This window comes from Phoxinus phoxinus (genome assembly GCF_949152265.1).
Source record: "Phoxinus phoxinus genome assembly, chromosome: 12".
Lineage (NCBI taxonomy): Eukaryota > Metazoa > Chordata > Actinopteri > Cypriniformes > Leuciscidae > Phoxinus > Phoxinus phoxinus.
This window is the reverse complement of record NC_136887.1, coordinates 31250330-31264655: the sequence shown is the minus strand read 5'-3', so window position 1 is coordinate 31264655 and position 14326 is coordinate 31250330. Positions and strand designations below refer to the sequence as shown.

General features: G+C 39.5%; 1 protein-coding gene across 2 annotated transcripts in view; it reads left to right on the top strand.

The window, feature by feature from the left end:
* The window catches only part of kctd8 (potassium channel tetramerization domain containing 8), a 43985-nt gene that overhangs the window by 11689 nt on the left and 17970 nt on the right, over positions 1–14326 (top strand). The window contains exons 3-5 of one of the 2 annotated variants that reach the window (XM_079631366.1): positions 5858–6047; positions 6604–6704; positions 8492–9500. In XM_079631366.1, coding sequence (XP_079487492.1) covers positions 8666–9500 — 835 coding nt within the window. In that variant the 5' untranslated portion in view covers positions 5858–6047; positions 6604–6704; positions 8492–8665. Of the gene's footprint in view, positions 1–5857; positions 6048–6603; positions 6705–8225; positions 9501–14326 lie in introns of those variants that run through there. The other variant, XM_079631367.1, reaches the window with a different exon arrangement.

Here is a 14326-nt window from a genome sequence, read left to right as displayed (position 1 = left end):
TATATATAATTATTCTTGCATAAACATCAAACAGTTAAAGGCAATAGCATATTCTAGACTTGAAAATTACACCTCACCTGTAGTCAACAGTTCTCACCTCCAACTCAAGTCAGCTGATGACTAAGAAACAGCGCCATCTTGTGGGAACTAGTACACAGTGCCATAGAAGTTAACGCTTCTCAATGTAAACATTGTTTGACATTGTGGTGTTCATTTTGAAAGAGAGAGATTTTAATTTGGTTTAATACTTTTAAAGTCTTTAGGGCTAAGGTCAGGCTTTAAATACATTAAGACAAAACAAATATCTTCAATATGTATGATATTGGTCTAATAAAGCCCATAGTGCTTTTTTGTTTACAAGTGAAATCTAAATAGTTGGCTTAAAAAAAGCATGCAAACCGATTACCTTAAAAAAACAAGTACAGTGAAATAGGAATAGTATGTGGGACTGACAAATGCTTAGTTGGTATAGTTCACTTACACAAGAGTTAGTAACTAAAAAAGAACTTGCAGAGAGTAGGCTACTTGATAATTTACTTAAAATATATATATATTGTGTTTTGCTTGCTGAATGATGAAGTCTGTGCGACTCAAGTATGATCAATTTCAAGATTGTCACAAATATAGAGGGATTAAACCTAATTAAAGGTTTCACGAGGTGTTTAGGACATAAGTGTTAGCAACAAGATTATAAAAGATCATTAATTGACATGAAATATAGTTATGTTATCATTCATACATCCATCCATGCATACATAAAAATATGCTTAAATATGCTTAATTCCATTCTGTGTGTGGATGGCGCTTGGCCAGCATTAGTTTAAAGATATTTTTTTTGGGCCATTTTTTGCTTTTTATCATAATAGGACATTATGTTATGTAAAGGATTTTTCCCTAAAATTAACTATCCTATAATATTTATACGCTGGCGCGTCTCCTGTCGACGTCGGCTGTGTGCTATACTCCAGCGAGTCTCCAGTCGACTACAGCTGAGTTCCCTATCTCTACTCAAACTTACTTGCTTCCCTAAACTGACCTACTTGCTAACTAACTTACTTGCTTCCCTAAACTGACCTGCTTACTAACTAACTTACTTGCTTACTAACTGACCTGCTTACTAACTAACTTACTTGCTTACTAACTGACCTGCTGCGCAGCAGTAATAACAGACAGACTTTCAGCAAATGTCCTTCAAATGCCTTTATTAGCGTCCGGGAGAGTCTTCGAGCAGTTCTCAGAGAAACTCTCCCAAGAGGAATCAAGGCCGGGAGTATCTCAGACAAATTCCCTTGAGAAAAACCCACAGTACACCAGAATACAACAGTTTTTATGTATTGAGGTATGACATAAATGTCATGCTGCATTACATAATTTCTCCACTATTTGATTGGTTCTTCATATGTTACTAAACCCTTCTGTTACTAGGTAAAGCAAACTTTGTTGTAATGATTACTTCATTGTTAATCACAAGTTCTAACTTCGTCATCTGTCTAGTTTCAGTTCCCATGTTCGTTATTTATACACACACGCACACACACACACACAAAGTCATGAGTTGACATAAGAAGACACACATACATTCAGCCTAAGTACAGAACGTCTTAGTACATTGTGTTTCAGAGTGTTAGCTTTTTTAGGCCTGAAAAGTAGTGTAAGGTTAGATGTTAGTTAATATTAGTTTGATATACAGTTGTATCTATTAAAAATCCACCACAGTTGTCAGGAAGCAAAAATGGAGGGAGAGAGAGTTGCGAAGGGGTCAAGAAAAGTCCACTAGCCAAGATTCGAACTCTGGACACCTGAAGCACAACGGCACTATAAGTCAGTGCACTGAAGGCTATTGGTGTCAACAAGCCAACATAAGTTGTGTAGATATTGGAACTTTATTGTGCAGGAGACAAGAGGGGGAACAGAATCCGACTGCATAAAATAGAGCTGCCGTAAACCTTCATAATGAGAGATGTTGATGTAATGGCTTAAAATATGCTTATTCCTTTATGTTTGTGGGTGGAGCTTAACCAGCATCAGTTTAAAGATTTATTTTTGGGGGATTGTTGCCTTTTTATCATAATGACATTATGTTGTCGGGAAGCATCTGGAGAGAGAGAGAGAGAGAGAGAGAGAGAGAGAGAGAGGAGGACGGGATCAAAAAAAGTCCACAAACTCGTGTCACTTGAAGCACAATGGCCCTCATTTATGAAAAGTGCGTACACCAAATTTCCAGCGTACACCCAAAACCACGGTGACTTTGCTATTTATCAATATGGACGTTGGCGTACGGCACGCTCAAATCCTACGCCAGCTCAGGAGGTGGTGTACATGTACGCACGTTTTGAGTTAGTGCAGAAAAACAATTCCTAACACCACAAAACGCACTGACAAACTAAAGATATGATATATTATGACCCACTGTAAAAAAACAACAACATAGAAATGATAAACTTCAGTGTTTATTTTTGTGAGTTAAGCCCGGCAGGTGCGCACAGACTGGGTTCAGTAATGAAAGGCTTTCAATGACCAAAACATAATTCAGACTGACAAAATAATTAAAATGACATTCTTCTTCTTTTAAATAATAATAATACAAATAATAATAATAACAAAGACATTCTTCTTCTAAATAACAATAAGCGTCATTAATAATCAAAATCATAATACTAATAAGAAGAATATTACAAATTGTCATGCAATTATTCACATCATCATCACTATTGTACACCCCATTACATGTGACGTCATGCGAAATTCAACGCTGTAAAATAATGCATTGTGATAGGTAATTTGCTCAACCATCCAGCGATTTAAACTGGATTTCCACCGGAGAAGTTTCTCCTCTTTGCCGTCTTCCGTGTGTCCATGGCGTAAAATGAGGGCGTGGGGGAGGCGGAGACGTGAATATATAGGGGCGTGTTAATCTAATGACGATCGTTTTCAGCCGCGGCATTTATCAAGGGCAGGTATTGCGTACACCTGAATTTCAAAGGTACGCACAGCTTCATAAATCAGACGGTGAAAGGAGTGTGAGCATAATCTTAGGCCAACATATACGCCCGTTTCGACGCAAGATTGATAAATGAGGGCCAATGACACTAAATATCAATGCGCTGCCCACAAGGATATTGGTGCTAACTTATCAGTGAAGTTTTGTAGATATTGGATCTTTAATGTGTAAGAAACGGGGGGGGACAGAATCCGACTGCAAAAATAGAGCTGTCGGAATCTGTTTATTTATTGCAACTGGCAATATAATGTTTCTGGAAATGTTTTTTCTAGGAAATATGTATTAGATATTAAATGTTTTTAGTGTTTCATAATTTGTATATATATATAAAAAACATGCGTCTTTTATCAAAGTCCCCTTCAAGCAAGTTTTGGAGATATTTCACTCAGCAGCCGTCTTTGAAACGCCTCTTGGGCAGCCAAATCAGTCATGATGCAAGTACAGCTTCCATCTCTTTGAATGAGGAAATTCTCCAATTCTGTTCACCACGATTACAATTATATTTCATATTTGGAATCACCAATTAAATCTGACAACTGTCTCATAAATGTTGTTTCTGAACACTCAAATCATGTTAGCTTGACAGCAGCTGCAGTGATGCAATGACGATTGACGACTGGCTCTTATATCTAGAAGGCAACATTATTCCACCATAATTTGCACATTCACTTTCATCAATTCATAGATGGTAATACGAGTGCACCGTCTTTGTATATCTGAAGTCTTTACTTTTATGTTGCTATAGTTGTATGTTGTATGTATAACTAGTTTCTCTAGGGTGTTCAGCTTTGAGTAAATTTTTCTGTAGTGTTAACTTGTATTACAATACATATGTCCAGCCTGTTTTAACGAACGAAAACGATGTATAAATAAATATAAAATGCTACTGAATAATTACCTTATATATGAATATTTACATGGTAGCTACTCCAACTCTTTTCTGATAATGCATGGTACTGGAAGTGAACATTTCTTTAAATGTATTCTAGGCTGTACTTTTAATTTTTGTCCTTTCTTGAATGATGCATTGAGGCAGTTTGATATGATCGACACCTGTTAAAGGCCTTAAGTTAAGCAAGCTTGTACCTTCCCTTTTTCAAAAAGTGTCCTCCCATGCTGCCTCAAACCTTTTATAACAGTTTGACAAGTCATACTGATGACACCTTTCCTCTTCATTCATCTCACTGTGAAGTGTTGACTGCTGGTCTACAGAAACAGTTGTGTAGCACCGCAGGAAGTCGTCTTACCCCAACCCGTAATTTAACTGCAAACGGGTGGGTGGTGGGGGCCAGCGGCATGCAGCGGCCTCTCTGATCGGCTTGTCTTCATTCCCCTCACACCACCAGGGGAGAAGCAAGTCAGTGGTAAAGTGCTGTCATTTGTTGCTGTCAGTCACTGTTCAGCTTTCTATACACACCTCTCCAGGCCCTGAGATTTCTCTTGCTCTTCAGTGTTTGTTTTATTGCAAGTGATTGGTACAATTTGTTTGAGCTGCTTCAAAAAAATGATTGTGCTGAATAATTGTGTTATAAAAGACAAACAGTAAACAGCTCAAGACGGAAGATTTTTGCATTTTCTGAAAAAAATGTGAGTGATCTTTGCCCATACAAAGCTTTTCAACACAATGTAGGTTGGTGTGGATTGCCTGGGCATTTCTATGCAGTTGCTAGTGTGGTCTGGGTGGCCACTTGTCATGTAAAGCCACCTTTATTTATATTGCACTTAATACAATACAGATTGCAAACAGAGTTAGTTTCGGCTGTACAGCAGCTCTAAAAGAAAATGGTGCCATTGTTCAGCTGAAGTCAGGTCAGTGTCGATTCAGTTTTGTTTTAAAGATCATCAATTATTAAATTAGTCCATGTTATCTATAAAGTAGTTCTGTAGAAATCAGATATCTAATAGTGTCAGTGCAGTCAAATCAAAAATATTGTTGAATATGAGGGGTGTTGCTTACTGGACTGAGTGAAAAGCTATATTTGTTTAATTATTATGCAGCAGGAGTGTTTTTTTTTTAGCATTATTATACTATTATTGAATAATTCTTCGGAGCCCCTAAGGGACACGGTGAAGGGAAAAAATACGTGATGGAGGAAAAAAAAATTATCTTCCAAATGTTTTGCTTTCCCCAAAAAAACTTTGCATTCCCTCGCAAAAAAGAAATTTTGTGTTCCCTCTGAGAAACATTCGCACACCAAGAGCTCAAAACGTTTTGCAAGTGAATGCAAAGTTTCTCGGGGGAACGAAAAGGTTTTGCGAGCAAACGCAAAGTTTCTCGGGGGAACGCAAAACATTTGCAAGAGAACTCAAATGCATTGACTTTTTATTTTTCCTCCCATCTCATATTTTTTCCCCCCACCACTATAGCCCTTCAGGGCCTCTGTTAATGTATAGGCATTTGATATTGTGTAACCATGTCTAACTGTGAGTGACTTCGGTTGTGTGTGTTTGATTGCATCTGATTGATGAGAATTGTTAAAAAAATGTATTTGTAGTCGGTATCATATTATAGCCAATATGTTGTGCGGTCAAAAAAATTGCATTTTGGAACATTATATTTCACTGTCAGTACAGAAAACACATTTTTAAAAGAGGCCAGATCAGGAAAACGTCATTATTCAAGCACATCTACATATAAATGTGTGGTGGTGGGGTTCTTCCTCTGGTTGATGAAGATCTACATGCTGAATATGACATTGAGTGTGTCATTCACATGTACTGTGCTGCATAGTTAACAGGTGCTTTACCTCATGAGTGTTAATTTGAGAGGGAAGGTCAATGTCACTTCTGTGCCATCCACCATAAAATCAGCCATGCATGCTGCTATAAGTGGCTGATGAACAGCTCTGTGTGCAGGTCTGGCTGGTGTCTATCTGAGTGTAATCAAGGAGGGGAGTGTGGCCGTGGAGTCTCGGTGGTGTGATGGGCTGATGGAGTCGAATTTTTAAAAAAAGAGGATGGACGGCGTCATGGAGCGACACTGAGTCACTTGACAGGAAGGTGAAGAGGTGAAGCCACACGAGGAGAGACATTTTTTGAAGAAAAGGTGAGTGGTTGCCAGGGTGATGCTATGCAGTTGCTAAAGTGTTCTGAGTTTTTTTTTTTTTTTTTTACATGTCGCTATGTGGTTGCTAGGGTGTTTTGGTGGTTGCTTACTGAGCCAAGTCAAAAGGGCACATCCTAAAGTTTCTATGATGTTCTGGCCTCTAGATAGATGGATCGGTGTAACTTGCATTTCAATGCAAGTCTGTTTTTTTTTTTAGAGGTTGCCCATTTTATCATCCGCCATTGCTGTCATATTGTGAATTGTCATAATGAAAAGCCATAGTGATGCTTGCCTTAGCCAACAAAATACTGAGCATTTTACAAAGGAAAAAAAAAGATGAAAAGGCAGATTGAGGAAGATAAATAGGAAAATCATGTGTAATATCTACAGTTATCTCCACTTTCAGTGTTTTTTTGTTTTGTTTTTTTTAACCTGTGATTTCCAGCTTACTATACGACTACACAGATAGAGGCAAGCTGCAGCATTATAATTTACACCACTATGCCGCAATTATCATCCTCTTCTTTTTTGATTGTGGGTATTTGTCTGTGTACAGGTACATCTCTTACCATACACTGTCAGAAGTACACCTGACATGCAATTACATGCAAATGCTGAATACGACTGCAGATCAATTGGTCCATTCATCAACAGCAGGTAGTGTTTAGACACCGCCGAGGATGCAGTCCTCAGGCTCACAGTAATTACTCATTGTCAGCTCTCAGCAGGGTGATTAGCACCAAGAAACAATGGCCCTGCTTTTCAGTTTATCCCTTGAGGAAGCCTATTGTTCCTCAGGAGGGACGGTGTTTCCAGAATGACAGTGATAAATAGTAAGGCACTGACATTATCGTCATCCAGATCTCCTAAAAGCCTTGTGTGCTGTGTCACCTCAAGCTGGATGGGTTTTGATCCAAAGTTGCTTTAGAGTCTTCTGACTGGTCGTGTTTTTATAACTTTGATGCTGCAGCCCTTTAATGACCATATTTTAAAAATGTCACTTTTCTTCCAAATTGTCATTGAATCTGAGTCTCTAACCAACCTATAAAAATAAATGTCTTATCCCCTTAAATGTGACATTTAAAGTTTCAGGAGTTGAATAATGTGGAGTAGCTGTCATTATACTAGCATGCATTGGTGAAGAAACATTATTTTTTTAGATTATTTGTATGACTAATAAAAAAGAAGATGAATGTGTCTCCACTTTACTTTAACCACATTAGTAACTGCACCCATAATGCATTGTGATTGGAATGGATTTTGTGGGGATACGTGCAATCTGATCTCTATCCGGTTACAATAGACATTAGAATGAAGGTGTAAAATGCATTCTGCTAAAAAACAACAACGTTAATACCAGGTGCATAGGGATGTAAAGGTAAGAGGTAACCACCATTTAGCATATTTACCATTTGCTAGTAAAGTTTAGATTGTCTGAATCATATCTGAGGGACAGAGAATCAGTGATAACCAAATGCAATGAGGAAAATTCTGAATTATGTTGAAAAAAATCAAGATTTGATATAAATGTGACCAAATCCATTAAGTAACCTTTAAAAATGTATCATTAAAAATCTCACTCTGAATTGAAATCTGTTGTTCATTCAGAAATACAAACCAATTGAATTTGAACAGAATTGGATATTGTTTCACCGATTGTCTTTTTCACTTTCATTGACAAACCTAACTGATTGTACATGCATATGGCCCCTAGGTGGCGATATAGTCTTCTGGCTGATTAACATAGTGCTTCTCTCTCTGGCTCTCTCTTTCTCCCTCCGTTTTAATGGTTTTGGCAGAGATAATGTGAGAATTACAGCTAATCTGTGTTTATTCCCATGAGACAATCACATTGTGTGCCTGTTCATTATTCACTGTGCCACAACATGCAGACATTGGAGTCCAACTCAATTACACCAGATAGTCATTTAGAGAGATCATTATTCCACACAACAGCATACATGTGCACATAGCTAAAAGAACAACCAAAATTAAAATTTTATGTGGGTTTATATACCATATCCTTGATCATATCCTTTGATGGTAATTAATCAATATTCTTGCTCTTTTAGTGTGTGAATTATTGTGCAGCTGTCTCTTTAAAAGGCAGGACCGTGTGGTTACACCTCCACTCCCTCTCTCATTCTGTAGATGATGTCACTGTGGCTTCCCTTAGACCTTGGACAAATGATGTGGGTCTCTGTTTGGCGTTCCTCCTCTTTCCCACCTCCTCTCTCTCTCTCTCTCTCTCTCTCTCTCTCTCTCTCTCTCTCTCTCTCTCCCTCTCCCCCACCCCAGTGTCTCCATCTCGCACTCCACTGCTCTCTTCATCAACAGAGGGACAGCAGCTGAGGAAACTTGATAGCACTCCATCCCCTTCTCTTCTCCTCTTCCCTTTTTCTTATTATCCCTCTTCTTCTCTCTATCCCTCTCTCATTCTCCAGCAGCGATGTAGTCCTTTCTCAAACTTTAACAGCTGTTTGGCAGTGAAGCCTTGACTGACATCTATCATTCCTGGAACTCTATGGATTCGTTGCCTGCTTCTTTTTGAGATCTTTCCAGAGTCGCCTCTCTTCATTCGTCTTGTGTTTACCTTGTCGCTTTGGTGTGTTTGGATCATGGCCATGAAGGAAACTATACTCCCTATCAGCGAGGTGTCAAGTCCGTACCCGGAGGTCGTGGAACTGAATGTGGGCGGCCAGGTGTATGTCACCAAGCGCTCCACTCTGGTCAGCATACCTGACACCACCCTTCACACCATGTTCACGCGGTGCAACCCACACGAGTTGCCCCGCGACAGCAGAGGGCGCTTCTTCATCGACCGCGATGGCTTCTTGTTCCGATACGTGCTGGACTTTCTACGGGACCGCCAGCTCGTGCTACCTGAACACTTCCCGGAGCGGGAACGTCTTCAACGTGAGGCCGAGCACTTCCAGTTGGGGGAACTTCTGAGACTTCTGAGCCCGCGTGTAGCCAAGCAAGGCTCGCTCAACGACGAAGGCTGCCAGAGTGACATTGAGGAAAGTTCACAGAGTAGCGAGTTGGTGACTCGAACTGGAAACAGCGCCACCAACTATGCGACTTCCTCTTCCACCCTGGACAAGAGGTCAGGGTTCATTACGATTGGTTATCGGGGATCCTACACAATGGTGAGGGATAACCAAGCCGATGCTAAGTTTAGGCGCGTGGCAAGGATCATGGTCTGTGGGCGTATCGCTTTGGCGAAGGAGGTGTTCGGGGACACTCTAAATGAAAGTCGGGATCCTGACCGTCCACCAGAGAAATACACCTCGCGCTTCTACCTGAAGTTCACATACCTTGAGCAAGCGTTCGACAGATTGAGCGAGGCTGGGTTCCAGATGGTGGCCTGCAACTCAACCGGAACAGCTGCGTTTGTTAACCAGTACAGAGACGACAAGATCTGGAGCAGCTATACGGAGTACATTTTCTTCAGTAAGTGACAGAGCAGCTCTTGCAAACCTGCCTGCGCTGCACTCTAATTTCCTTTTCATGTATTCCCAACCTTTTTCCCAAGAGATAGAAGGACATATTTCACAGCTCAATCCCCAGTCCCCCCAACCCCACCCCCAACCACCAAAAAAAAAAAGGAAAACATGCATTTCATTTTATGTGTGCATGCAATAATGCATTTGTATTTATTTATTGTTTTTAAATCATACCTTTATAAAAACAAGTGACCTGGGAGCATTTCTCTTTCTCCTCACTGCCTGCAAATTAAATCTAAGTGTACTTGAAGATAAATTTGAAGTACTTGGCATCTGTGCACAGTTTCTTTATTATTATTAATCTTTATTGAATAAATGCAGACCTTGTAGGGTCCTCAAGAATGAATGATTTCTTTTGCATGGCTTCATTTGAATCAATTTCCAAGATTTTTTGACAGATATTGAGCCTGTAATCATTATTAGTATTATTTTTTGGAGTTAATGAAAGTTTTTTTTTTTTTTTTGTAAATGCAATAACGGCTTTAAAATCTGGGAAATCTCTCTTTATTTTCTTTCCCACTCTTTCCTTCTCTTTCGCTGCTCATCTGCAATCCGTACTCTGCAATCCAATGCCGTTCCTTTAGCTCGTCTCACAATTACGTGCTTCTCTCTCTCTCTCTCTCTCTCTCTCTCTCTCTCTCTCTCTCTCTCTCTCTCTCTCTCTCTCTCTCTCTCTCTCTCTCTCTCTCTCTCTCTCTCTCTCTCTCTCTCTCTCTTTCAAACACCTAACTACCCATACACACTCTTTCTTCTGCTCGCTCCTCTTCAATATGTAGCGACTTTGATGCTGTAATTCATTGCAGTTCATGTAAATGTGTGTCATAACTGGGACAGCAAGAGCCTCGGGCCTGAAGTACCGAATAGAGAGGATAGTACACACTAGACAATCCCACGCACCACTTGTGTCCAATCATAAAGAAGCCAAGCAGATCAAAGCTTCCTCATTAGCCAATGTAAATCAGAGTTGGATTAAACGATTGCTGATTAGTTCATTCTTATTGGCTACCTCAGGTTTGTCATTCTTAAGTTGTGCGGACAAGCGCTAATCCACTGCAGGCTGATGCTTTCACACTGCAGTAGCTGCGAGTTCACTTTTACAAGGTCTTAACCAGAATGCAGGGCAGTCTCTCACTGAGCTGATGTGATTGTGGTCGGGCCAAATCGCTGGCAAGCTGGTTTGATTGATTTGTGATTGATTGGTTGCTGATTAATGTTTTTTCTTTTAAACTGTCTTTTATTGAATTTGTACGGTCCTTAAAACGGCTTGAAACATTTAAGCATGTTGTAGTGGGTTTTGTGCTTGTGCACGTTTAAGCTGAGATAAGGCATAGCTGTGTGGACAGGTAGAGAAGTGTGAAAACATGGTGATAAGGAAAAGGACCGTCTAGGTAGGAGGAAGAAAAATCTCACTTTGGTAGACTTAAGCGAGGTAATGGAACTTCAAGAGCTAATCCTACCGCTGCATGTCGCAGATAATGAGGCTGAGTGAGTGAGTGAGTGAGTGAGTGAGTGAGTGAGTGAGTGAGTGAGTGAGTGAGTGAGTGAGTGAGTGAGTGAGTGAGTGAGTGAGTGAGTGAGTGAGTGAGTGAGTGAGTGAGTGAGTGAGTGAGTGAGTGAGTGAGTGAGTGAGTGAGTGAGTGAGTGAGTTTTTAGAAGATACTCGAAGATAAGATGTCCACTCTGTGAAGCTGCCAAATACTTTATTGAAGGTTTAAAGGTGACGTGTGTCAGTATTTCAATGTTAAATACCGTATCCTACTCCAGCTTAATTTAAGACACTACATGAGATACATTTCCAATATTTAAGTGGGTTTTTTCAATGACCAATTCTTAAATTCTTAAACTTTACATTCACTCCCCACTCTCATCTTGAATATATGGTTACATTATTATACAGAGACAAATGTAATTGCTTGAGCACTTCAGAGGCGCTGAGAAACATGTTGTAGTCAATATGGTGGATTGTCCTCCAAAACAATGGGTGGCAGTGTGGAGAAAATATCAGTTGAATCCGCTAGAAACAGAAGTGAAAAGTAGTTTGCTTAACCAGAGACTGGCTGCGTCCAAAATCTCTCTTGAGTAGGTTATTTTGAATAAGCATTTTAGCACTTTAGCTCTTCCGGTTCTATCGTCCTGAGGTCAATGGGTTTTTTGAATGGGGTTTTGGTTAAATGGCTGAAATAAGGTCTGTGGTGAAAACAAGCTCAAGAAACGTTCACGAAGCGTTAGCAGGCATTTCGCTTTTTTCGGCTAAGATTGCAGGCTTGCCTTCAAGTGACTTTGGCTGAACTTTACTTTTACTCTTCTCTACTTCATGTATAATATATTGTTCACTGGGTATTGGTGGACTAAACAACAAAAACACCAGTCATCTTGTATCCAGACTGACTGTGTATCTCTATTATACTAAACTGTGCACAAGAATTTAAACCTTATTGATTTTTAGGACTTTGAGACTTTATGGGTTGACTTATGTTAAAAATCATTTATAATTGCATTTACATGCACATTTAGTGTATAGATAGATAGATAGATAGATAGATAGATAGATAGATAGATAGATAGATAGATCGATCTATCTCTCGGTCTATCTATCTCTCTTTTTAAATTTTAGACACACTCCTGTCAGTTTATAATTTGCGTATATGATTGCAGAGGCAGAAGTGATGGAGAGCCAGAGGAAAGACGGCGAGAAGTAATAAGTGAGAGAGAATGAGGGTGAGGGGGTGGAACGGTCACCAGCGGTCCCGACTGTAGCGGGGCTGTCGTTCAAGCTTAGCGTGATGTGTGTCCGCCCCGCAGGAGCATCAACGCCGGCTCCTTATCTCTGTCAGGATGCTAATCACAGCTCTGGAGGCTCCGATGAAGGATGCGGACATGCCTCAACGTGCCAGAGGGGCGTACAGTACAATGGTTGCTAGTTAACTATATAGCAGACCCCCCACCATCATACATGAGTCTAACACTTGTCATCAAGGGACAATAACACATGATTAGTAATATTTATACAGATAAGCATCACTATTATTATTGCTCATAGTTGAGGATTTGAACAACCCATTAACCATAATCGTCGCTGTACAACTTGTGCTACGGATGTGAAGGATTCCTGTGTCTTGTTGAGGAGAGGAGTGCTCTTTACTAAATTATTAGACTTAAGATTTTTATATTTTACTCTTAGACTTTCATTGAACGAGGGTCCAGAGTCATATTTAGACCAGAAAATTATAGACTTATTTTTAACAAAATATTGTATATATTAATAAAATGTTTTTTACTTGTTGGGTATAGAAAAGTAGTGTCAGAGCAAGTTATAGCATTTTGATGAAAACAAATCTCTAATAAAATGCACCAGGAATATAATATGAATATGTAAGAAAGTAAACAGTGTTGATTTTTATTTCAAATTGACTTTAAGTGAAAGACTTTTACTGTGTTAGTGGACTAACACTGGTACGATGGAGATGATATGGTTTAATATAGACCAGTGTTCAGATTAGCTGTGGGCTGAATTTGATCATGCATGTTTGCGCTTGTCAGTATGTTTATGTGTGGGTGTGTGTGTGTTTCTCCACACATCCTAATTCGCTGCTGTTGTGATGCGAGTGTGCGGGTGGTTCACACTCTGTCGAAGGACAAATCAAACCTCTGATTGCAAGCCATGATGGCCTTAACTCTCTCAGAGGACACAAATAAATCTCTGTCATCTGTCTGCCGTCGATCTCTTGGTGTCCTCCAGACCTCTGGATGAAGGAACTAAAGCCAGTCACTCATCTCATGAACCGCTGCTCTCAAGCAAAGTAAACAAGCTCGAAAGAAAATTGCTTGGTCTGTTTTCATCTTTCTCTTTGATTTTTCATTATGGCCAAACTCCCCAGGCCGTCAAAACAAACTGAAATGTAAAATTTTCATCTGATTCTTGTAAATTGGTGCCTCCTTCACACAGGAAATTGTGGAAAATGTTGCAATTTTGACAGTGTTGTGGATGCTGAGTTACATCTCAGGCTCAGACTGACATCCATGGATGTTTTTTTAAAACTCAGAACAGCGTAACATCCAGTCAAAAGGACTGGTTAGATCAATGCCTGTCTGTGTTAGTGAGGGAAGCAAAGAGAAGGGAGAATGAGCAGGTCAAGGTTGAGTATATGGATCTGACCCGCATGAATATTTATGCAAATCGATTCACATGTTCAGCAATTATTAACAAGAGTTTAAACATTGTAAAGATTGTGAGACATATACAGTGAAACCAGAGATGGATCCAATAACCAGGGATGTATCTTTACAGTCTGGTGTTCAACACCTCCATAACACCTGATAGCCTGAATTGCATAAACGGACCACAGACATTTCACACTTAAAGGAATAGTTCACCCTAAAATTTAATTTCTGTCATTAATTACTCCCCCCTCATGTCGTTACAAACCCGTAAAGGTGATAATACACGGGGCAACTTTTTTTTTAGCGATGTTGCTTGGGCACTTTCATTTTGAATATGCTTCAGAAATAACTTTATAATCGAAATGCGCATGATCTGAAGTTTAGTTTGGTATACATGAAATGCACATGTAAACAAATATGTGAATTGGATTGCAATGTTTAGGCTTCATATTAACAGATCTTTCAGAAACTGAAATCGGACTGGATTAATTCCATTTGATAAATTACTGCATGTTTTTTTACGTAGTGTCCAAAAAACAAAAGTCCCCACTGACTTTCCTTGTTATGGACAAACAAAAATACATTTTCCAAATGACTTTTTTTTTTGTATTC